At 39.2% G+C, this 27,017-nt stretch overlaps 1 protein-coding gene across 1 annotated transcript in view; it reads left to right on the plus strand.

The window, feature by feature from the left end:
* The window catches only part of ctdp1 (CTD (carboxy-terminal domain, RNA polymerase II, polypeptide A) phosphatase, subunit 1), a 59,546-nt gene that overhangs the window by 5,890 nt on the left and 26,639 nt on the right, over positions 1-27,017 (plus strand). The window contains exons 5-11 of the mRNA XM_020624861.1: positions 312-462; positions 515-521; positions 1,871-2,037; positions 3,151-4,179; positions 8,072-8,213; positions 8,334-8,564; positions 9,874-10,027. Of these exons, the coding sequence (XP_020480517.1) occupies positions 312-462; positions 515-521; positions 1,871-2,037; positions 3,151-4,179; positions 8,072-8,213; positions 8,334-8,564; positions 9,874-10,027 (1,881 nt within the window). The remainder of the gene's footprint in view (positions 1-311; positions 463-514; positions 522-1,870; positions 2,038-3,150; positions 4,180-8,071; positions 8,214-8,333; positions 8,565-9,873; positions 10,028-27,017) is intronic.

Below are 27,017 nucleotides of genomic sequence, written 5' to 3' on the forward strand. Positions count from 1 at the left end.
AAAAATCATACAATGTGATTTCCTGAAATGTTTTTTTAATTCTGTCTCTCAGAGTGGGAATGCACCTACAATGTGAATTTCAGACCCCTCCATGATTTCTAAGTGGGAGAACTTGCAAAATTGCAGGGTGTTCAAATACTTCTGTTCCTCACTGTATAGGAGGAAGAATGTGTCACTTCTTTCAAAAGTTACAGTCTCACTTTAATGCTGTTAGTTTCAGTATCATAAAAAATCTTTTCTTTTCAGTTGTGAACCTCAGGTGTTTTTGTGTCTGATTGTGTCATAGTTAACCCTCTTATTATTTCCTCCAGGGCATTTTCCACTTCCAGCTTGGACGAGGAGAGCCTATGCTCCACACACGACTACGCCCTCATTGCAAAGAATTCCTAGAGAAAATTGCCAAACTCTATGAGCTACATGTGTTCACATTTGGGAGTCGCCTTTATGCACACACCATTGCTGGTAATTAGCTTGTTGTTTTACATTTTACAGCGCTTTTTCTCCCACATTATAGGTGCCGAGTACATGAGTTAACATAGATGTATTGATATCAAAATGTAGCAAGGTGTAAAATATTTACATGTAAACTTTCTTTGTGTCCACAAGAGGGAAGTGCCTGTTCATGTTTTGCATTCCAGCAGATGTTATGTTGGTTTGCTGTTGTTCAGCTTCTCTGTCTGTGCCATTTGCAAGCAACAGGGGCGCTAAAATTTAAGCTGGTTATAAGCCAGTTAATGTTTTGCGTTCTTTTATTTCTGTCCTAGTTTTATGTGCATTTAGTTGCTAGCTGAATGGCATTGGCTTCCTCCTAAATAAAAAATCTTTCAGTTTATAATTCAAGGCTGGATTATATTGAAGTGTAGGCAGCCTTTTATTGGCTGTCTTTCTGGTATTCATGCTGCAGTATTTCATCATACTGTGTATATATTAGAGGCAGCCCTGGTCCAGTACTGTTCTGCCTCCATATGATGAATGTTTAATGCATTTAGAATTGGATTTTACTACTGGCCCTGATGCGGGGAGGTCGCTATGTTTCTGAGCAGTGCTTCGGCTATTGACAGCTTCTGTTGTGGTTGTAGAGTCCTCTGCTCTGGCTGTCGTGTTCAGCCAGGGTAGCTCTGCATTTCTGTTCAAGGTTTGACCAAAGACTTTGCATTTCTTTTCAGACATTAGATAGTGAAAACATCCTGCAACAGAGAAAATGCCATAGTTTTATTAATGTGTCCTAGATAAGGTCTAGTATATTGTACTATGTAAGTTTTCAGTACATGTTAAAACTCCACTTTGGCCTGTTGTGTTTCTTTAAATTTAATAATTTAATGTACATTTGCTATTAAATTGCTTGTAGCTTGCTCTGTGGTGGTGGTGCTCTGTGGTGGCACTACACTACACTCTAGACTTTATTTCACTCTGCCTTTTGTTTTAAAGCACAGGAGACTGTTTGTTTGGTTTTTGTGCAGATAAAACCTACTGTATCTCATATGTGGTTTTCTTAGTTGGGTTATGAAGCAATTGGTCGATTTGATCGTATGATCCACAGTGTCTATTGGCAGCACTCAATTAATCCAAATAATTTCTTAGCTTCAGTAGTTTTTTTTTTTTTTAGTTTTTTTGGACTATCTGTTTATATTGTCAGTGACTGCTGATAGATGAGCACAAAGATTAGAGAGCTGTTATTCTCTCTGTCAGTTATGACTGACAGTAGCAGCTCCTTACAAATTTGAAATTGATGTCAGAAATGCTCCATATTTTAATTCATAACATCACATACTATATATCACCAAAACAATACTACAGCTGGAGAGTGAAATAATCTATGAAAAAGAGGTCAGCACTTTTGGTAATGCCTTGTGCATCATTTTCCTGACAGGAACCTTTTCCCTTGTGGGGATTCAATGGTGTGCATAATCGATGACCGAGAGGATGTGTGGAAATTTGCACCTAACCTCATCACTGTGAAGAAATATATCTACTTCCAGGGCACAGGGGACATCAATGCGCCACCTGGATCACGTGAAGCTCAGATGGCCAGGAAAGGTAAAGACCGCACTGCTTGCATACATTTGGTAATATGATGCATTCAAAGTATGAACCTGTAACAGCAAAGTAGCAGACAGTTTTATGCAACACAGACGGTCATATGTAGAACCAAAGATGTACTGTCCAAGGATTTGTTCACAGTTCAGCAAGTCTGTCTAGTGGATTCACTGATCCTGGACTCTTATAGAGCTTAATGTTAAATTGTACACAGTCCATTATGTGGTTAGAAATACAGGAAAAGTTTATTCTACTAGGTCTTACTGACACTCAACTCTGACCCCAAGTGTGTTGCAAAGGGATGACTGTGCAAGCTGTTTTTTGTTCTGATTGGCTGGCAGGAGAGGGTTAATTTTAATATCTGAACAGTATAAGCAGACACCAGTGGCACAGGTCTTTTTTGCCTTTCTAGATTAATGTGCCAGTGTGAACTCATGCTATGAACAACAGGCTTAGAAAAAAAAGCTTGGAGGTAGGGTTATTTGGCAACCAATAACATACAATAAATTAAACAAATCTACTTTTAATATGTCTAATATTTGCATAAATTTAGATGTCTGAATAAATGAACTGCAGGATGAATAAAACAAAGGTTTTTGACTTTAGCTGGATTAGCTTTGATATACTCACCTCGTTATCGTGTTATTTCCAGGCACCAGTAAAAGCAAGGGAAAACGGGCACTTTCTTTTTAAAGGCAAAGCTATAGTTGCATGAAATATTAAATTATTTTTTTTAATTAATTACAATTCAAATATTTGAAAGTAATTGCCCGTCCCTATTAGTTAATGTATCCAGTTATAGTCTTGACTTATCTAATCTTTTACTGCTTTTTGTTAGCTTCTGGACTCGGTATGTAAGCTCATCAGCTGTGCAAGATGATGCCTGCAGACTATTGGCCTTAACCAAGTTTTCAGTTAGGTTTTCCATTTTATTTTTCAGGCTGGTGAAATCTGATGTAAATTGGCCTGATTGACACCAGATTCTTTTAATCTGTAAATGATCCTAGAGTAACCTCACTTATTAACAGATGCTGTCCCCCCTACCAGAGGTGACAGGATTCTGATGCGTGTGTCCTTGAATACTACTGTATGTGACTTCCATGTCTTATCTAGCAGGAGCTCCCTCTGTAGAGAGCGCAGAATCAGCAGGGACACTTTGTGCAGAAGAGCAAAATAATGGCCTAAGGAAAAGGGCGAAGGACCACAATGTTTCCAGAAAAGATGAGTCCACAAAATCTCAGTCTTCTCAGGGAGTACCAGCAAATGAACTAACTCATCCTACAGAGCTTGAAGATGAACAAGAACAAAGTAAGGGGTCAGAGACTGGGGTGGAATCTGGGGTGGGGTTCAGAGAGACTCAGGAGGATGACAAAATAAATGTAAAGGAAGCTGATAGCAGCAGGACACAAGAGGTACAGGAAGGTGCAAACTCCTCTGCACCAAGCCACGAGTCCAATAACCTAGACTTTGACCTTTCCAGCGACAGTGACAATGACTCCATTACAGAAAAGCCTCCCTCGTCAGAGAGTGAGAGTGAAGGCAAGTCAAGCCAGACAAAGAAATCTGGGCAGGAAGGAGTCACACGAGAGCCCAGTGATGGGGATGGGGCAAGGGAAGAGGACAGTAAAGGTCAGAGTGAAAGAGAGAACAGCTCTGATGTAGCTGAACCTTCAGGGGTTCTTCTCCCAGACCCCGAGCTGGGAAACGGCTGCTCAGACAGGAGAGAGCCAGAAACGGAGTCCCAGAATAGTGAACAATCTGGGGTTACCATGGGGGAGGAGCTGCTAGACCAGAGTATGGAGGATGAGGAGGAGGAAGCCGATAACGATCAGGATGATCATTTGATCTATTTGGAGGAGGTTCTGGAAAGAATCCATGCGGAGTACTATGCCCACTATGAGGCCTACCTGATAAAGGAGGCCTCTGAAATGCCGGACATTCGCAAAATTGTCCCAGAGCTGAAAAGCAAAACACTGGAGGACACAACAATAGTGTTCAGTGGTCTGTACCCAACCAACTACCCCATGGAGAGGACCAGGGAGTACTACCATGCCAAGACACTGGGGGCCAAGATGGGCAAAAATCTGGTTCTTAACTCCCAAGATCCCAGTCGGACAACGCATCTCATCGCGGCAAGAGCTGGTATGTAGAAATGTATTTATGCTACTGATCAAACTTACTGTAGGAGAAGCATGTCAATGTACTTCTTACTAAACAAAACATCTAATCTAATAATATCTATATGCAAGGGCTGTAAGTCAAATTTGGTGACTGACAGTGATTTTAAGAAGTTTAGTTCTTTTTCTGACTCACATACTTTTGTTTTGTTGAATATGCAGTAGATGAGGTAGTGTTTAGTAGCTGCGTGCTGGAACCATTTGTGTTTGTAAGCAGTGACTAATAGGTCTCGCTTAAATGTCAGCCTTACAGGTCCGATGACACTATTTAGCAAATTGCACAGGGAAAACATATCGGTGAGAAGTTATAAATAAGAGGAATCATTCGCAGTGCAGGCTGGGACACATCAAATGCACAGTAACAATGTGCACTGTGGTTAACCAAAGGTAGAAGCTCACACTTGTTGGTAAACTCGGCTATAACCATGTCTCAGAAGAAAAAACTGCCTATAAGAGCATTGTTTCAACAGAAATACAAGTGTGCTGCCTGTCTCATTGTTCCAACAAATCCATATAGTAGTATTATATATCATCAATTTAAATAGGTTGCAATCTGTTTCTTGCATCATATGCAGCATTTATTGATTTTTAAATGCTCAGAAATATCTTCCTGTCACTTGATTATCGATGTTAATGTGGTCGAAATCATCAGTGAAATTGATGGTGTGATGTGAGATGACTGGGTCAGAGCATCTCCCACCCTGCAGGTCTTGGTGGGTGTTGTTGGTCTGCAGTGGTTAGTACCTACCAACAGTGTCTAAGGAAGGACAGATGGTGAACTGGAGACAGGGTCATGGACGCCCATGGCTCACTGATGATGAGGTTGACCTACTGTAGATTAAACTTTTAACTTCTATTTGTACTTTTCAAAAGATTAAAATTTGGTTGGAAATGAGAAATACTGTCCATTGGTCTCTATGAAGAGAAAGAGTCAGGGGCTGTAGTGGTGATATCACACCTAGAGTGGTGAGGCTGTTGGATTGGTCTAAGAAATTCTCTCTAACTCGTCCTCACGACCACAGTTTTCACTCCTTTTACATAAGCTTTTCACCGAATTATAGACACGTCTGCTATTCCTGACTGTGGAAGCAAATGGATGCACAGTGAGCTGCAGAGTGACACGAGTGCCGACCAACCGCTACATTGACTCCTATGTGAACAGTATTAGGCAGGTGGTCATAATGTTATGGCTGATCGAGGGGGAGCCCCGTGAACACTTGCTCCGAGGTCATTGGCCTTGCATATATATATATATAAGCTTATGACCTTGCGTCCATTTTTAAAGTTTTGAATTGAACTGATGGAAATGTATTGCATTATGCGGGATGGTGCACCTGCAAATGGTTATGAAGATCCATCTTCTGTCATCTGTTACATTGCGTTTTACAAAATAACTTTGATTAGCTTTTTTTTTTTTTACCCAAAGTCCCAGATGGGCAGAGAGATATTTTTAGCTGCAGCACAGTCTCACCCCCGAGCTGGTTTTTTGGATGTTCAGTCTGACAAAACAAGACATTTATAAAGACATAAATGTGCAGTTTGGGAAGTTGTAAAAGGATTTAAATTTTTTTTTTATAAGACCAGAGGTTAAATTAATTATTCAAAAAATTCTGAGCAGATTGGTTTATATAAAAACAAAATAACTAGTTGCAGCCCTGACTATTGCAGAAAATAACGCAGATTAAACTGTTCATGTGTCACAGTGGATGTGAATACATGTAAAGCAGGGATATTTTCTCACCATGTGCCTGCACAACCAACCTCTGTGAGTTTTACTTGTTAGCTTTTTGAAGTTCTCCTGTGCGCTAGTTTCCAAAAATCAATGAATGCAACTTTACATGATAATGCTTAAAATGGATTCCTGTCTAGTTCCTAGAAAGAGCTCATTATCTGTAATTAGGCCTACTGGACTGACAGAGTTCACTTTTCACTGTGCCTTAGAGAGCCTAGTAACACTGGAGATTATGTTTTATTTATTTTTTGCAAATGGTAAGAACCACAAATTAAACAGCTGGTGAAAAAATAGATTACTGTATATAATCTAAGCCCTCCAAAGGGAGGTATTATACCTCATCATAGTGTTGAAGAAGGAGCTGAGCCGAAAGGCAAAGCTCTCAATTTACCAGTCAGTCTATGCTCCAACTCTCATCTATGCTAACGAGCTGTGGGTAGTGATCAAAAGAATAAGATCATGAATACAATAATAAGTTTCCTTAGCAGGAGGGCCAGACTTGGTCTTAGAGATAGGGTGCAGAGCTTGGATATCCGGAAGGGGCTCGGAGTAGAACATCTGCTCCTTCACATCGAAAGGAGCCAGTTGAGGCCGTTTGGACATCTTATTAGGGTGCCTCCCTTTGGACGTCTTCTGGCCACGTCCAACTAGTAGGAGACCCCAGGGTAGACCCAGAACACGCTGGAGAGATTATGTATCTCATCTGGCCTGGGAACACCTCAAAATCCTGCCAGAGGAGCTGGAACACGTTGCGGGGGAGAGGGACATCTGTACTACCTTACAGAATCTGCTGCCACCGTGACCTGACCCCAGATCAGCCGAAGATAATGGATGAATAATGCTCAGGCTGAAAATAATGTCCTGTTTTGCTTTGAATGTTGATTAGTTTAGTTGTTTATGAAGCCCTCTTTAAATTACTGTCATCAGCTGTCTGTTCTGTCTGCAGAAAGAATGTTTGTAACATGCTCATACATTTTCTGAATTCTACAGAGGACTCTCTTCCATGACACTGAAATTGTCAAAGCAGCTTCTGCCCTGTTCAGAAATGATTCTACCTATTTGAAGTGAGGAGCACAAAAAAGTGGATTCATGCCTGTATTGCTGCCAATATAGTTTACTTTTTGAAAACAAGCACAGGAAGGGCACTGTTGCCTTGGGAGCCAGACCCGCTGAGAGCAGCACTTGGCAATCACTCACCTTTTATATATGGAGGAGAGAAAAATCCGCCAGAGATGGAATCGGGGCAATTTGAGCACTAGGTCAGTTAGACCAGAAAGAACTGCAGAAATTGGCTGCTACAGGGAATTTGACAGACGTAGATCATGTGCATCTCACAAGGGTTAATTGATTGTTTTACTATAGCTTTTAACAACCGGTACCTTAACATCTCAATTATTCAACCATTTCATCTCTCTGACACAATGGAATATTACTCAAGAGCAGTCACTACACGTTTGCCGTGGCATCACAATGATAGAGTTAATTTGGATACATAATGCCACACATTTACTAAGTTAGGATCATCCTTTAATGGCATCCGTTTTTGGACCATCTGATAAATGACAACGCCACAACTTTATTGCAGAGTTCCCTGGTTGTCATGGCTTGGTTTTTGTCCTGACATGCAGTTTGAACTGCCAGACCTTATATACACTGGTGGCTGTCTTTGTAAACTACTATTATGTCCAGTCAACTCAATTTACCTAGGCTTAACTCTAGTTAAGTTTTAGACACATAAAGATTATACACCTGAGCACAAAACAAAGGGGCCAGATGCTTTTGTAAGTGAGAGATTTAAGTTTCAGATGTGCTTTGCTTTGTCATTCTGGGGTATTGAGTGGACACTAATGCACAAGTCTACAACACAATGAAAAATACTTTCTGATGTAACTGTATTGAATTGACAGAAAGTAAAAGGACAGTGGCTCCAAAAGACAAATTTTCCTTGTTATAGTTCTAATTATATTGACACACAATTATTTTATCTTTTCTGTTCCAGCAAAGAAAGTCTGAGCACTGATCTGAATTATTGAGCAGACTGCATTTATTTGTTAAAAGCTTTTGATTGTAAGGTCAAAACCTTGTCCCATTTTCACCTTTTCCTTCTTTCATCCCTGTCCCCCAGGGACCGAGAAGGTTTGTCAGGCACAGGACTGCAAGCACCTCCATGTTGTCAACCCTGACTGGCTGTGGAGCTGTCTGGAGCGCTGGGAGAGGGTGGATGAGCAGTTGTACCCACTGAAGGACGACTACTCTAAGATGCCACGGTAAAGCCACCTCAAATAATGTGAAATATGCTACACATATGCTGACATTTCAACTGCAAAACAGTACATCAAAATCTTTCTTGAGGATAATTCCAACTGATATTTGTTTCTTGACTGAAGGAGCAACAGTCCAGCAGCTTTCCCTGACAATCTGGACTCCCCGCAGAAGTCAGTTTTCCAGCCAGCTCCCATCCAACACAGACCTCCACCTCTAGCCCATGAGGTTCAGACCTACGACCCCATCACAGGGAAGTTGATCCGCAGGGGCCCTCAGATGTCACGGCCACCATCCTACCTCCAACCATCAGGGTCTCTGTTGCTTTCTGATCAGAGAGAGCAGTCTTGTCTCAGGTACTATAACAGATGAGTCCAATTTGTGTAAGACAATACTGATGTGATAAACACTGCTGTGGTCTAAAGTTTGGAGAAGCGAGCTTGTGAATGGAAGATCGTGGATTCAGTCCCTGGATCAGCAGGATCAAATCTGGGTGGAATATGTGGATGGTTATGTTGTTCAGTTTCACCTTGTCTAGCCCTTAAATATATGGATTTGTGGTTGTCCTTGTACTTTGCTACTCTACTGTATGAATTCCCCCTAGTGCAGACATGCAGTCGCTTCAGCTACTAAGGTGTAAAAAAACCTCAACAAAGCTTTTATGGATGTATGGATTGTTTATATATATATATATATGTGTGTGTGTGTGACAGGGGAATGTGTAGGTCATAGTCAATCCTTTGAGCTTCTGTTGTACATCTGTTTTTCTGCATATTGAGTTTTAAATAAAATCACAATAAAAATGAGACCACTTTATACTACTCAGGGGACAGCCCTCTTCTCTCTTTTATATTCACCCAGTCATATAAACATTTGATTTTCCAGTCATGTTCTCATTTATTTCCCCTGCATGCGTAATTGTTTGTCATTTGCATACCACAATGAGACTGTATCCTGGCAGCTTTTCTCTAGAGAAATATAAACTCTAACATTTACTGGACAACTAGGCAGGATTAATATGTTTTGATGTGAATTAATATATCTGTGATTATACTGTGTAATTAATAATCACAAGTACGAAATCGGCTCACTTTATTTGGAGATTAGAGGCAGGGCAGTGTTTCAGTGAGTTGCATAAACTTGGATTTCATTATTAAAGGTTCTCTTCATTTCTGCTCTGCCAAGAGGAAATATAGAAACTTTATCTTCCCACTTGCATAAGATTTACATGTAAAGAGCCCTCATTATAGTTGGAAAGGCTTTGCAATTTCACCCTTTGCATCCTCAAATCGCCTGTGTTGTAAAAAAAAAAGTGCTTATTATGTACAGTGTTTCTATGAGTGTAATTCTCTGCAGTTTTTGTGAAGATTACTGTAAAGTAGCACACAAGATAACAGGAATAACCATAAGTAATATAGCATATTTTTAAGAAAATGTAAATGTTCATTTTCAGTGATAAGAGCATTTCTCTACTAACTGAGTTGATAGATTTTAATATAGGTAGATGTAGTAGATTTTGCCCTGGGTCACAGTAAAAACCTGATATCTGTACTTTGGTATGTATTTGGCTGACTAGGTAACTACAGTAGTCCATGCATTTAGTTACACTAAAGCAATTTACATTCATAAAGTTTTGTGTGTGTTTATTTTCCTTTTGAACCTCAGGGGAAGTTCCAAAAGTCAGCAAGATGACGCAGCAGTGTGCAGCCAAGACAACGAGCAGCCCGGGCCGTCTCGTCGGGAAAGACAGCCAAGCATGTCGGAAACTATGCCACTATACACACTTTGCAAGGAAGATCTGGAGAGCATGGACAAAGAGGTATGGAAGGAGGAAACGCTGCTGCTGGTTTATCCCCCTATTGTTTTGCATACACAAAAAAGAAAGGTCACAAAGTGGGGGAGTCACTGTCCAGAAAGGATACTTTGAGGCTGTTATATGTAGGAGCTTTTTAAATGTATTAGCTTCTTGTAGTTTGCACACAGACTGCATGGTGGTTTGAAGGAACCTGGTAAAGACGGGCCAAAATGAAAGACTGTTCATACAGAAATCACAGTAGTTTGAGTACTCGTATTATAGCTGTTACTATGTGGTTTTTCCAGGTTTAATTTCCATTACAGCGTCACAACAGGGCATGACTATATTTATCCAAAACAAAAATGAACAAAACTAACAATGAAAACAATAAAATCAATTTTGAATAAACCAAACAGGATTAAAATCAGGATGACATTTTTTTAGAGCTGAAAAAGTTGGATTATCCCAAGTTCAACAATAGATTGAAAATATTTTTAAAAACCCCAGAGGTTTGCTGTTTTATGGGAGGGTATTCTATACTTTAGGGCCAAAGCAGATTTCTTACAGGAAACATTAAGAACTTCCAAAACAAAAGCAGTGGAAGATCAGAGGGATCCTTTGGAATGGTCTTAAATGGTCTTATACTTGTATAGCGCCTTTCTACACTTTTACAGCACACTCAAAGCGCTTTCACATTATTCAGCCATTCACACTCCCAAGCACTCATGCATTCACACACCGGTGACATCACCGGGAGCAACCGGGGGTTCAGTGTCTTGCTCAAGAACACCTCGACATGTTGACTGGACAAGCCGGGAATCGAACCGCTAATCCTCCGGTTAGGAAATGACCCGCTCTACCTCCTGAGCCACAGCTGCCCCCAATGAATGAATGAATGAAAGGTAGTCGCTGATATATGGAGATGCAAGGTTATGTAAAGATTTATGAAGAAGTAAAAAGACAAAACAAATTTTTTTTTAGACTTTTTAGGTAGTCTGGTGACAGCACAGTTGTAGTAGTGCAAGTGTCTTATAATAAAAGCATGTAGGACCATTTTTGCATAGTTTACTTAGTCTACTTTTGGAAGCAGACTGTTTTCTGCTCTTTTAGTTTTTAAAAACGTTTTACTCATCCACATATTGACATCAGTGAGAGCAGTAATAAGAGCACTCAAAGAAATGGGGTTGCCTGGTGAAGCACAGCTGTGCATCATCAGTGTAACAGTGATATTTCATTTGATATTTGTGCTGAATATATAAATAAAAAAACAACCGAGCCTACAGTGTTCCTTGGGAGGTACCATAATCAATATAAAATGCCACCTGATGATGTGTTGGCCAAGGTTACTAGTCAGTTGTTATACAGGAGTATTTACTTTTAAGGTTAATGCTTGTGTGGTCTGTTGAGATGTTCTACTGAGGTTTTTTTGTGGTCTCGAATTGTATTGTGTGTTTATGATTTAGGATTTGTGTCTGTGTGCAGTTTGCCATGCGGTCCGATTTTGGAAGTTTTTAATACAACTTCTACACAAGTTAATAGCACTTGGTTGGACAGATTGAATTTCCCCACATTGCCATGTATGAATGAGATGGCATATGGGTTTGAATTCAGATGTCAGTTTAATGCAGTTTATCATCCAGCTGTGGCAGGTGGGATTTGTCAAGTATTAATGAGTGACAGAGTGAATGTTCATTTAGCCAGAAAGCAGTGAAAATATCAGAGCAACATAATGCATCTTTCTTACAGTTTGTACCTGCTTACACACTGAAGCCAGTCTGCTTTCTCCAGTTTATATTTTTTGCCATCCTTGCAAGGCATGCAAAGTGATTATTAATGTCAGAGAGCTCTGCACCTCCTGCTTGGATAATACTCTTTAATGGAGGCTGATTTCTGCTAATGTGTCAGTGGTGGAAAATGTGCAGAGTGGATGCTTGAGATCTGCCAAGAGCCTCTCAGTAGGTGATTATTCTGAACATAGGGCTTTGTGGCATATTCACGTGGACATGACATGTGACAAGCCATTAGGTCACACATGTTGGCTAGTGGTCATTATTTTGTTCTTTTTTTTATAAAGGGGAATCAGTCGCTGCAAGGGCTACCACTCAAAAACCATTTTCCCTCCAAAAATGACCTCAAAAGGTTAATAATATGCTAAAATCTGTGCTAGAAAATATATGTTAAATATTGTACATGATTTGAGTCTGATGTAGTATTATTTATGGCCATGTTAAAGCTGCACTAAGGATTATTTTTACATCAACAATCAATGAAATGACAGTGTAAAATATAAAAGTGGTCACTCCCTTTTAACAAACCCACAAAAAATTCCCATCCAACCCTGCAATTTCTCGCAGCTCCGTGGTGTGTTATAGCTTGTTTTGGCTCATTGTTTTGGTTTTACTGCCCCCTACTTTACTGTTTTAGTTCACTCCCACAGCTCTCATCAACTTTGTTTCTGGGTGCAACAGGGTGGGATGATGTGTTAATACAGCATATAGCCAGTTGTTTAGAAAGATAAGTAATCGTTTTTACTTTTTTGAAGTTAAATCTATTTCTATACCAGGTAGTTCAGGATGAATACATGAATGAATACAGCATTTGGTATTAATATTTATTGATGGTGCTAATGTGCTGTAAACTGTAAAGTCTAAAATTCTGTAAGGAGGCAAAAGTAGAAACAAAAACCTTTTGTAATGTTTTTGAGGTAGGAATCACATTTGTATTAAGGATCCACACAATTAATTTAGTTGGAAAACACTAATTCTAAAGAAAAACAATGAAATTTGCAGAGGCTACACTGAACATTCTTGTTCTTTAGACAACATAGCTTTGTAGCTTTCTGTCCTTAAACCTCTAGCTCCAACAGAACTTGGATATCCCCCCAAGCAAATGAGCCTTTTTAAACTTTAAGTTAATTGAATGATCTGGATGTCAGTGTGATTGGTCATGCTAAATGATGAACTGACTCTTGTTACTGGGATGTAAAACAGTCTACTCGGTTTTTAATTAAATTGAATTCTGAAGTTAAGTAACTTTGTAGCTGCAGGTAATGGCTCAGTCTGAGAACTGCTGACCAACACAGAAAAGGAAAGAAAAAGAGCTAGGATGCGGAAGTATAAGCTATAAACAAAGCAAAGCTAGGATGCGAAATTATAAGCTATAAACAAAGCACCTCTCGTTCAACACAGCTGCTGTTTATAGCTGCTTTTAATCAAGAATAGAACTGATAAGATGTTGCAAATGACATTGGCGTTCTCTGCCCTTGGTCTTTTGGTTGTGCAAGAAGAAAGGAGGTTGTGGAGGTGAAAAACCAGGACAAATCACACTAAATGGGTGAAATCATGGATACCACACTGACAGGCTGAAGGGACTTTCCTGAACTGTTGTCTTCTTGTGCATTGAATTGCTAAGCTCAACAGCCAATCGGAGTGGTCTCTCTCGCCAACGAGGCTGGTTCAATATGTCAAATCTGCCGAAAAGCTGCCAACAGAGGCCGACTAGTGCCAATGGTGCAGGGCACACTGGGAAGACGAGCCCTGACAGATGCTCACCGATGGCCTGACATCTGTGCCCTGTGTGTTTCTTCCCTAAAAGTTCAGTCCCACAGTGCTGACCAGGAGCCGGCTACCAACTCGAAACCATGTTTCCAGATTTCGGACAGCTCTGGTTTTCAGCATTAGCTCTGCTAATATCAGTAGCCACAATTCTACCATAATTTTCACCATAATAATTGCTAAACCAAAAACTAAGCAACAACAATATTTGCCATGCCTAATTTGGGCTAGTTTTGGTTGATAAGCTATGAATGGACAATGACATGAATGGAAAGGAGTTAGGCCTATAGGCAGTTAGTGTTATTAAGAATATCTTTTTTTTTTAAGTATAATTTTTAAAATTTGTTTTTTAGAGCCGTCCCTGGTAGGCTAGTGGTTAAGGTGCAGCGCTCTTGCAGCTGTGGCCCGGGCTCGAGTCAGGGTTGCATCAGGAAAGGCATCCGGCGTAAAACACGTGCCAAATGTCAACATGCGAGTCGTCAGTGTGACAATTTGCTGTGGTGACCCCTAAACGGGAAAAGCCGAAAGTGACTTTCTTTAGTTTTTAAGAATTTTACAAACCTCTTTTCCTGAAAAGTTGGGACATTTTTCAGAATGCAATAAAAACTAAAATCTGTGAGTTGTTAATTTACTTTAAGCTTTATTTAACTGACAAAAGTACAAAGAAAAGGTTTTCAGTGTTTTCACTGACCAACTTAATTGCAAGTATATGCACATTTAGAATTTGTTGCCTGCAGGACACTCACAAGTTTGGAAAAAGGCATGATTACCACTGAGTTACATCAGTGTTCCTTTTAATTACACTTTTTAATTGTTTGGGAACTGAGGATACTAGTTGTTGCAGTTTTGTAAGTGGAATATTAGCCCATCCATGTTGGATGCAAGCCTTCAGCTGCTCAACAGTCGGTGGTTGCCATTGTCTGATTCTCGTTATGATGCGCCATACATTTTCAATAGTAGACAGATGGACTGCAGGCAGGCCAGTCAAGCGCAAGCACTCTGTGTCTACAAAGCCACACTGTTGTAGCATGTGCAGAATGAGGCCTGGTGTTATCTTGCTGAAATATCCGTGGACATCCCTGGAAAAGATGCTGCCTTCATGGTGACATACTGTATGTCTCTAAAATCCGCATCAATGGTACCTTCACACATAAGCAAGTCATCTGTGTTCTGGGCACTGATGCACCCCCAATCCATCACAGATGATAACAGTCTGGATGGTCTTTCTCATCTTTGGCACGGAGAACTTGACGTGCATTTTTCCAGAAAGCAAACTGTAACATGGACAACATTTTTCCAAAGTACTCCTGAGCCCATGTGGCTATAGTCATCACAGTAATATGACGGTTTCTCATGCTGTGCCTGCTGAGGGCTCGAAGGTCCCATATATTCAGCAGTGGTTTTTGCCTTTGTTCTTTACGCACATCACCTGTTACCAATTAACCTGGTAATTCTGGCATCTTCCAGAATGGTGTTGCTGCAATGTTCTATAAATATTTTGTTTATATTTACAAAATGCAATTAAGTTGGTCAGTGAAAACACTGAAAACCTTTTCTTTATACCTTTGTTAGTTAAATAAAGGTTGAAGTGAATTAACAAATTACATATTTTAATTTTTATTTCATTTTGGAAAATGTCCCAACTTTTCTGGAAATGGGGTTTGTATTGCATCCACATAACACAAAATGGTTCATCGTATTGGAGCCTGGAATCACACTGGAAGATGGAACACAGTCACCCTAATAAGGTAATTGTTCCTGGTGTAGCTCGATTTGTCCTTGATATACTGCAGCTAGGGCAAAAGCAGAACATTTTGAAAGCTCACATCTGTGTTTGTGCCTGTGAGACACTGTGATGACTGCAGCAGGAAACAAACTGGAAAGTGTTTCTATTATTAATCTGGAAATGGTACATTATGTCAGTGGTTGGGTCAGGCCTTTTGTTGGATTTTGTCTGAACTGGAGCAGTTAGACTGAAAAAGGTTTTCTCGGTCCCCGTTTCTTGTATAATGTGGGTTATTAGAAAAAAAGAAAATGGCATTTGGAAGCATATTTTTCATGGTTATTTGAATGAATGCAAATGTAAGCAGTATGTTGTGAACTTTGGAAATAGATTGCTTTGACTCATTGTTAGCCACATGGTTATATTTAATGTGTTTGAGTTTTTCATTAGAGAAAAGATTGAAGAACTGATCTCAAATGGATTTGCCCCCATTTATGATATGTGCTTTAAATGTGTAGGGCTAGCTGTTTAGCCTCATACAGTATGAAGATGGGCCAAATCATGAACTATTTCAAAACTGATGCAAAATGAATGTGCAATTATTAATGAGCCTCAGAGAGAAGATCTGACCTCGCTCTCAGTGAAAGAGAAAGTTGGCAGAACCATTGTAGAAGTACATTTATTTTTTTGTGTGTCTTATCTTGAAACCACAGACCTACCTATACTTTATGGTTTTACCTAATACCATTGTGCAATAAAGCTTTGTCATGGTAGCATGAACTTAACATTCATTTTCATTTTTAATTAAAAATCTCCCTTTTTCTAATGTAGGTAAGTCACACTTGAAGATCGAGTTAGTTAATGAAGTGTTGGGCATTGTTGCTGAAACAGAACCACTTATTGTCTAAATGTGCCATTTAAAATGCTTAAGTGTAAAGCTGAGTAAAGTCTTTCTTTGACTAGGAATGAATGATATGATGATGTTTTGCCCTATCTGCTTAAATACTTAATTTAGCCATTTATCAAAATGCCAGTAATTTAAGTGTCAGGACAGTCACAGGCACTCGTAGATGTAGTTGTTAGTTGTGCTCAAACCTGAAAGTGAAACCCAAACCTGGCATTTACAGTGGGTACGGAAACTATTCAGACCCCCTTAAATTTTTCACTCTTTGTTATATTGCAGCCATATGCTAAAATCATTTAAGTTCATTTTTTTCCTCATTAATGTACACACAGCACCCCATATTGACAGAAATTTTTTTTTGTAACCTTGGCCAGATCTGTGCCTTGCCACAATTCTGTCTGTGAGCTCTTCAGGCAGTTCCTTTGACCTCATGATTCTCATTTGCTCTGACATGCAGTGTGAGCTGTAGGGTCTTATATAGACAGGTGTGTGGCTTTTCCTAATCACGTCCAATCAGTATAATCAAACACAGCTGGACTCAAATGAAGGTGTAGAACCATCTCAGGGATGATCAGAAGAAATGGACAGCACCTAAGTTAAATATATGAGTGTCACAGCAAAGGGTCTGAATACTTATGACCATGTGATATTTCAGTTTTTCTTTTTTAATAAATCTGCAAAAATGCCAAATTCTGTGTTTTTCTGTCAGTATGGGGTGCTGTGTGTACATTGAGGAAAAAAATGAACTTAAATGATTTTAGCATATGGCTGCAATATAACAAAGAGTGAAACATTTAAGGGGGTCTGAATACTTTCCGTACCCACTGTACCTGAGTTTTTGTACTGCTGCACAAATGAGCTGGTTAATTGAGACCAGAACTTGAACAAAGATGTGAAGCTGTTTTAAGTTAATGAAATGCATTGCTTACACTCTTTTCCCCTCTATCCAAAGGGCATGCCTATGTCTGCTTTTAGCACGACATCGATACTTCTAGACAGCTGCCACAGTCAAAGAGAGGGAGAGATTTTTTTTGATAACTTAAAAGAAATACCCAACCTGACCAAAGCTCAAAATTTTACACAACAAAACTAGGTAGGAGAGGTCTATTTGTCGCACATAAGTGATGTATCAAATCGAACCACAAAACATTTTGATGTTTCAGAGAAAAAAATGATTATTTTTATAAACAGTAAGTCAACAACTTGTCATTTAATATAGTGAAATACTCATGGAGAAATAGTGTCAGTGGTAATAAGGATGAAAGAGATTAATATAGAAAGGAATTTCTTCAAAAAACTTTGTGGAATAGAATATGGTTCATACAGTGAGGAACAGAAGTATTTGAACACCTTGCGATTTTGCAAGTTCTCCCACTTAGAAATCATGGAGGGGTCTGAAATTCACATTGTAGGTGCATTCCCACTCCGAGAGACAGAATTAAAAAAAAATTTCAGGAAATCACATTGTATGATTTTTAAAGAATTTATTTGTCTTGCACTGCTGAACATAATATTTGAACACCTGAGAAAATCAGTGTTAATATTTGGTACAGATCCCTTTGTTGGAGTGGGCCAAAATCCCTGTTGCAGTGTGTGCAAACCTGGTCAAGAACTACAGGAAACGTTTGACCTCTGTAATTGTAAACAAAGGTTTCTTTACCAAATATTAACACTGATTTTCTCAGGTGTTCAAATATTATGTTCAGCAGTGCAAGACAAATAAATTCTTTAAAAATCATACAATGTGATTTCCTGAAATTGTTTTTCTAATTCTGTCTCTCAGAGTGGGAATGCACCTACAATGTGAATGTCAGACCCCTCCATGATTTCTAAGTGGGAGAACTTGCAAAATCGCAGGGTGTTCAAATACTTCTGTTCCTCACTGTAAATTTTGGATCATCGACACCTACCACCACCAAGATTTGGGATTTTTTTCTCAAGTTATCACGAGGTCCAACTGTTGCACATAAGTGATGTAAAAAATCAAACCACAAAATAGTAGTAGGGCTGTTTACATCTTGCAAGCATGACTAAGTTCTTTTCCAACTTCTGTTTGCACTGTAGATGAGTAAAGAAATGCACTCGAAAGAAGGGTCCTTTGTAGATACCTTGTATTTCAAATGTCACCCTCCTTGGACTGCCTTAGTTAAAGGCCAATTTGTGACATTCTTTAACACTAGATCTTAAGGGCAAAGTGAAAGAACCAGTCTTAATTGGCTGGAGCAAGATACAGATCTGAGTCTGGTAGACAGCCTCATATTTAAATGTCACCAATGGTTACATGGTGGTTGTGTGTCACTTCACCTGCAGCAGCATGTGCGGTTGCCAAGCAAAGAATTTCAGCAGTGTACCAACTGGGTGACCCTTTTTTAAAATTGCTGTTCCCTTGTTGGTTGTTTGAAAACTGGGACCTGCTGGATTTTTGTGCATCGTCTGGTTTCTGTAACACCATTATATATCATATGGACTGTCAGATATTAGTGAGGAGAGGTGCAATATTACTCCTAATGTTAGTATAAGGCGGTTGCGTTGTACAGTCTCCAAATAGACTTGCCTTTATTTACATTTTTCCCATCAAGGATGTAAAATTCAGAATGCTACCGCACATTCCTACTCGATATTTGTTTTCATGATTACCCGATCAGCATGACTAGCTAGTTTTCATCCCTTTGGCGTTAGGAATAATAGTTTACCGACAAGACAACATTGTATGCTCTAGGTCAGATGGACACAGTTTAATGTTTATGTCCACAGTCTACTTAGTCTTTGTGACATATTCTTAGCATTATCTGTATTATACAGAATTTGCAATGCAAACTTTAAGATTCAACAGGGAGAGAAACCAAAATAGAAAGTCACTTTTGGCTTTTCCCGTTTAGGGGTCGCGTTTAGGGGTCACACTGATGACTCGCATGATGACATTTGGCACGTGTTTTACACCGGATGCCCTTCCTGACGCAACCCTGATTCGAACCCGGGCCGCATCGGCGAGAGCGCTGCACCTTAACCACTAGCCTACCAGGGACAGCTAGGGAGACAAACCAAAATAATTGACTAAAAACACCTGATAGCTGTAGCCTGTAGTGATTCATGAGATTTGCAATGCTAGCAGCCCTTACACAGTACAGAGAAAAATTTCAGGAAATGTTAACATTGAAAGTGCTGCCTAAGATTGTTGTAATGAAACGTGAAAGAACACTTTAGTTCTTTTGAAAATGAACCATGTAAGATCAGCAGCTGAAACTCTAGGGATGGACACTTAGATAATAGTGTATAAAACTGCTGAAGCAAATTCATGCTAATTCATCTGTAAACCAGCAGAGGATAATGTTAGTTAAATCATGGTAATGTCACATCCAAGCCTAGTCTTGTGATGCTTGCATTTTAATGATCAAAAAACTCTTATATCGTCAGCAGTTATCTGTTTGATTAGAAAATGTCAGGATTTTATAAAGTCCTCAAGGTTATTCCTACCCCTAGATGTGTCATAGAAAACAGACATATTATTATTTTATTAAGTTGTTGCAGCAAATGCATCCAGCAAACACAGAGCAACATTATTATTCATTTAAAGTCATGCTTGTAGCTACCTGAAGAATTTAACTCCAATATTCGCTCTCCTTTTAGCTTCAACAGAGCTCCAGATATACTGTAGGTAATATTTTTATAGCTTGTGTTGATCACTCCAAGAAACTGCCTCCACCTTAAACGTAATTATCTAACCCATTGTTTGTAAAAATAAATATTTTTAAGCGCAGCTTTAAGGGTGTGCCCATCAGTCTCATTGGTATTGATTGGATTTGATAGATTATTACATTAGAGACATCCAAATATACAGATCCAAGAAGTATAATTTTAACAAGTATTTGGTTAATCCATGGAGAAAATAATAAAATATTATCATGTAGAACCATGCTGCAATTAACAGCCTTAATCCAGTGGTATCTTTATTAAAATAGGCATTGTTCATGTTATCCATTAATGGTTTGGTCTGTAAAACGGTACTGGAAATGCCCCTCACAACTTCTCATAACCCAAGTTGCCACATTTGAAACCCCAAAGATATTTGAATTAACATTATATTTCACTAGATAAAAAAACAGAGGTTGTGAAATTTTAGCACTTTTGCTGAAGAAAATTAGTAATACGCACTCTTCTATAATTAGGCCATGCTTTAAAAAAAAATTACTGGAAACTGGGGGCACCCCAATAGCTGAATGGTTATGGTGTGGCACACGCACAGTGCGTGTGCAACATCAACATTCAAGTCTGGTCGGTGACCTTTGTTTCAGGTTTTCTCCTCCTCTGTTTCCTGTCCGCCTCCCCATGACCCACTTAAATAAATAAATAAAGACAAAAAAGTGCCCCAAAAATAACTTTCAAAAGTTGGAAAATAAAAATTGCACAACACTTAAAAGAGGGAGGCATCAGTCTGTTGCTCTAAGCAGAGTGTCCGGTGCTGTCTGTGGTTCTGAAGAATGTTATGCATTTTGCTGAGTTTCACATTTTACAAAGCAGTGAGTTGCAAGAACTCAGACCGAAGCTACAGTGTCAGGTGCAGTCAACCATCATTCTGGCATAACCAGCAAATTGCTGCTCCCAGACAAGCCAGACACCATCATCCCTAAACCTTTGAACACAAGCCTTGGTGGTCTTCTGACTGGTTCAGGATGTTCAATTTTGGCCTGTCCTCAAACAATTAGTATCCATTCTACCAGGAGTAATTTGGCCAGGAAATGTTTCAGAACCATACAGATTCAGAAAAGTACATAATTAATATAAAAACTATGGAAAAGAACAGCTTCAACCATGGAATACTTCAGTGAGTTCATTCAGAGGCATCAGATTTCATAAAGTAATGTTTTCACTTCAGGCTTATGTAACCACCTTCAACTAACCTCTGCTGCAGTGTAGCACATCTTTGAGATGATGGTGAAAAGGAGCCAGCATCTTTCTGTTTGCAAATCTGATTAAGAATTCTTGTTCCCAAAAGATTGTTGTATTCTTTACATGTAAGCACTTCAGCTTTACTTCATGTGGGAGTTAGCAAAGGTAGAGTTGCAGTCGTTCCCCTCAGAATGAGACTCACCTTTGACTTAGTAGCTGGTTGGCAATCATCCTTTTGATTTGACCCTGTGCTAAAGAACATTTCAGGTCCATACAGTTTAAGAGCAGAGTGTAGTTGCAGATGTTGTCTTGATTTACTAGTAAGCACTATGCCTTCATTTCTGCCTCTCTTTCCTTATATGTTTACATTCATTTTCTCTCCCACTGGGCCCCATGTGAGCTTTTTTTCTACAAATCTTCCTCTGTGCTCACATTAAATGACCTGTCTTACTCGGTCTTACTCATTCAGTAATCAACTGTCTGCCCCTTTACCATCTCTGACCAACGTTCACAGTTGAAGCCAGTAATTTTGGTAGGGTTTAAAGCATGCATAATATCCCTTCTGTTGGAATTTGTTATGTGAATTTCTTTTTGTGTAGTCCTCAATCTGGGGAACACACGAGCTCCTTGTACAGTAACAGCACAAATAAAAGTTGGCCAGGAGTTATAGACTGGCTACACAAAATGTGTAACCATCTCTGACCACCGTTCACAGTTGAAGCCAGTAATTTTGGTAGGGTATATAGCATGCATAATATCCCTTCTGTTGGAATTTACCTTAATGTGCCTAGATACTGAGATTCTTATTTTAAAGTTAAACCTTAGGTGAACCTAGCTCTTCAAACATTTTATCCTTAGCTTGCATAAGTTGGGATTTTAAATAACCCCCTGGTCGTTATTTACAGTATGCAGTTGATTGATAGGTTACCTGTATGTTCTAATGTTTTATAGATATGTACTGTTTATTTTGGCACATTATTTTGGTTTAGTTTCAGTCTTAGTCTTGTCACAGATTTGTATTTGTGTTTTTTTTTCCCCCAGTCTTGTTTTGTCATTAGTAGTGCTATCAATCGAAATAAATTAATAAATGAAAATATTTAATTGTGATTAATCAGGGACTGTCCATAGCCAGCTTGTGATTAATCGGTTTAATTGTAGATTGATGTTTTTCGCCTGGTCTAAACAATGGTAGAAAGTAACTAAGTATATTTACTTAATTACTGTACTTTTTCAAGTACAATTTTGAGGTATCTGTACTTGATTATTTTCATTCTATGTTACTTCATACTTTGACTTTACTACATTTTAGAGGGAAATATTTTACTTTTTATGCCACTACATTTATTTTATAACTTCAGTTACTAGTTACTCTTTAGAACCAGATAAATGCAAAAAATCAGTATAATTATAAGACTTCATTGATCTGTGGTGGAAAATTCACAAGCTACCCAGCAGATATTCAAATTCAATGCATATAGGCTAGTTAAAACTAGCTCCCTCTTTAGCAACTGTAACATTAAATGTACACAATAATGCACTTATCATAATACAATACTATGTAATACAGGAATGTGAAATGTGACATTTTGCATGAGTACTTTTACTTTTAGTATTTTAAGTATGTTTTGGTGCTAAATAAGACACATTTGTTCATATTCTGAGTTGATGAAACTTATCACATCTCTTAGTCTTTGTGTTCTGAGTTTGGTTTATTTCATTTCAGCCTTGTCATGAAAATGGTCTTTAGTGAATATCTTTAGTGTTCACAGATGAAATTAACAGTGATTCATAAAAACAAAAAATGATATGATGAAATGCAAATTTTGAGTCATTAGGTAGCTTTTTACATTTATGTTTTGGTGACTACTCAGTAATAATGTGACTGAAATTCTCTCTGACCTCTTCAGCATTTGCTTGATTATTATTCTGGTAGGATTTTGAACCTGTACTGTGATACAGGGGTGGATAGAAAAACCTTGTGTATATATATATTTTGAATAACATTTTATTACTGAAATGTGTGTGGCAATACACCAGTGTCAAATGATAAACACCAGCTGACTGTAAGACTTGCAAATGTGTGGCAAATATGTAGGGCAGATTAAGATGTTATTGAAGGACTTAGTCAACACCCTACAGTACTTGGCAGCTAACCTTATTTCAGTTGGCCTCAGCTCATTGCTCAGGGCAACACCACGTCACTGCTCCCACTGTAACAGCTACAGTTTTCCTAATTGCTGCCTTTCATTTAAAATGAGTGACTGTGTCTTTTGACAAACATTGATCTTTCAGTAGGAGTAACACTGCTGGCTGGATTTAAGTCTGAAGTAAAAATGTCTGTGTCCATATTTTAGAAGTGAATTCTTAATCACTTTGCTGGACAGGCAGCATCTCACCTGCTTTCACTGTAATTGATTTATCATATATATCTTTTTCTTTTGTACATATTTGATAAATGATCAAATATCAACACCATTTTGATCACATAATAACCTTTCACTGTTTCCCGTTTGTTTGTTCTGTTCTCCACATCTTCATCCAAACAGATAAGTCATCACAGTAGACCACAAGGTGATTGGTTACCAGCACTGTAGTGTAGCCACTGAATCATTGAGCCAAAAATAATTCCTATGCCCTGGAATCACACTTGAATCACACTTGAACTCAGTTACTACCTGTGGCTTGCAGTGATGAGACCAGTACCCTGACTAAACTAGCTTTGAGGGGATGCCATGCTCATGTTGTGCCCTGTGCTTGGCCTTTGATTACAGCCTGGAAAGGGGGGGATTATTGATGCTTCCATTTCTGCTAAGGCTGTAAGACCCTTCCTGACATTTGGGAATTGTAAAATGGTTTTTAAAGGGTAGTGGTCAGAAGTAGATATTGCTTCACAGGCTACACATACTATGTAGTCCCATAGTAAGTAGACAAGGACTACTCTGCTGAATACTGCATAAAGCTCTGGTAGTGCAAAGTAGTACTTTTTGTTTGTTTCAAGTTTCGAGTGGAACTCACAAATCACATTAGACCTTTGCACAGTCCTGTCCTGTCTTGCATTCTGCATATAGATATGATCAGAACCATCACGCCACTAGACCCCCTATCAAAATAGCAGGCTGTTTGTAACTATTTTATCTGGCATATTTTCCTCTTAGCATTGAATTGGATTTATTAAAGCAGTAGTTTCAGTTCAGAAGGTGGCATCGCAAAGCGTTAATGTTAGCACTGATACCGACCTAGCATTCCTTTTCGTTACTGTATTTCAGGACCATCCTTCTCCTTCTCACTCTGGTGGATCTTTACTAAACCTGTTGCAAATTACAAATTATGTATTTAACAAGACTGTAAAAGTCCCTCACATTCTCCTTTAGTGAGCGATGTGATTTACAAACACCCTCTCCCTCCTCAAGCATGTTCTTAACTCGGACGGGATCTCAGATGACTAGCAGCTGCCATGCTGACAGCACTGCTGCAAATTTTACACCAGCTTTCTCCTGATGTTAAATTTCAGCCAAAGTTCCCTCTGTCACAGTGGTGATAAATCAGGTGCTGAGGATTTTGTATAAATGTTCATTCTCTCCTCCCTGATTTCTGCGCCCCTCAGTGGGAATGCCTTAAAATACATACTGCATGAGACCAAACACATATTCCTGCGATGCCAGTTTTCTTCTCTTTCTCCAGTACCAAACCCCACTGTGACTTCTGAGTAAATATGAACACACAGTTTCACTGTTTAGCCCCCAAAACTGAGCCCCAAAACCTCAGTCAATATCCCCTCTGTGTTCTTCTGCAAGTAATGTAAATTCTTTGAGAATTACAGTTTTGACCAAATAAATGCACAAGACAAAGCAAACACCAATATATACAGCATATACTGATTTCTTAGTTAAATTATTTTATTTTAGTGTAACATTGAGAATACACCACATGGATTCTCTTAGGATAATATTAGGATTAAATTTTCATTAATAAAATGTTTGTATTACATCATGCACAGCTGTTTATTTGCACATTGGGCATGGATCTAAACCTACTAATATTGATTTAAGTTTACTGTAATGCTACATTTAATCCAGTTTCACAAATGTTTTGAGCATATGAAAGCCCATATGCTTTCAGTAAATACTGTTTCTTTAGACCAGTCTGTTGTCTGAAGGCCAACCATGCCCTTTGTCTTACCTTTGCCTGCATCCACTTCTATTTATTATTTCATCATACTAACAGCAGGTGTGACAAAATCAAGGCCCTCATAATTTTGTCATTGTTAGCGCTCATGGGAGACAGTGATGTATAAAAATGCCATGAGAAGAGCGACATCGTAGAGGGGGGAAAAAAAGCTGTTTGTGATGACAATTCAAAATGTGTTTTGCTGACAGTTACAGAACAAACAATACCTCTCTTGCTGTTTTATTTGTATTCTAGCTCTGTAATTTGGTGGCATCCCACAGGGTCATTCTCTTTCAAATTTGATTGAGCAAATGGAAGTGGAGAGAAACTAAGGCTGACCTAAAATGTTCAGTTTTCCTCTTTTTTATGTGCAGATGAGCCTTGCCAAAGTCACTCTTGCCTTCTGCCTTTACCCAGGCACTCTGAAACAGTCCACATAGCCAACAGCTTGGCTTTAATGAGCCTGGTTTGATGCTGTCCCCCCAAGAGAATATCCCTCTGCATTAATCCCCTAGTTACATGCTGCTAATGAGTCAATGTATGACAGAATCCAGATTTACTGTGTCAATATTCACCTCAGATTTCTATTGAGCTGGCGGATGTGAATTGGCTAACCTGTTCTAGATGGTTGGCTACTTTGCTCCATTAGTTGAAAAAATACAAGATTAATGAGCTGGTGGAGCTGACACATTGGCTTTGTAGCTGGACAGATTGACTTAGTTTGACTTGACTCTGGATTGTTTGTTCATGGCATACATCTGATGTAATGAGTCTATTACCCTCCCCCAAATAACATTCTGTGGGGGTGGGAAAATAAATAAATAAACCCCAGCTAAATTTGTTATCTATAACAATAGCCCTGCAGTAAAGACTGCCTTTGTGATTACTAATATCGTTTTACATTAGACTGTCAGACAGTTGCTGATTTTTGAGCATGCACTCTGCAGTCTTCTTGTATTAGACAGCATTAAACTGTACAGATGTTTAATTATGTCAAACTGTCTCCTGTAGTGTTGTTTTTTGCCACAACTAAATTACACATCAGATAAACAAATTATTCAAGTTGAAAACCATTTCATCCCAGCAACTCATAATGTGACTCAGAAGTGTGTATGGCCCCTGTGTGCCTGTATACACTCCCAACAACGTCTGCACATGCTCCTGATGATTAAGTGGATGGTGTACTGTCGGATCTCCTCCCAGACCTGGATCAGGGCTTTCAGTGAGTGCCTGGAAAGTCTGTGGTGGTACTTGGTGGTGTTGGATACACAATACAAAATGTCCCATACACATTCAATTGGATTTAGGTCAGGGGAACTTGAGGAGCCGGTCAATGGCATCAATGCCTTCATCTTCCAGGGACTGCCTACTCATTCTGGCCACACGAGGCCAGGCATTGTCCTGCACCAGGAGGGACCCAGAGTCCACTGCACCAGCAAAAGGTCTGACAGTCGCTCTTAGGATTTCATCCTGGTACCTCACAGCTATCAGGGTACTGTTGGCTATGACATGGAGGTCTGTGTGGCCCTCCAAGGATATGCCTCCCCATATCCTTGGTACCTCTCTCACCAAGAGCCTTGGTGAGAGAGGTACAGAAGAACCCAAAGATGACTGTGGCTGAGCTCCAGAGATGCAGTCGGGAGATGGGAGAAAGTTGTAGAAAGTCAACCATCACTGCAGCCCTCCACCAGTCGGGGCTTTATGGCAGAGTGGCCCAACGGAAGCCTCTCCTCAGTGCAAGACACATGAAAGCCCGCATGAAGTTTGCTAAAAAACACC

Source organism: Monopterus albus, unplaced genomic scaffold (assembly GCF_001952655.1).
Source record: "Monopterus albus unplaced genomic scaffold, M_albus_1.0 scaffold340.1, whole genome shotgun sequence".
Classification (NCBI taxonomy): domain Eukaryota; kingdom Metazoa; phylum Chordata; class Actinopteri; order Synbranchiformes; family Synbranchidae; genus Monopterus; species Monopterus albus.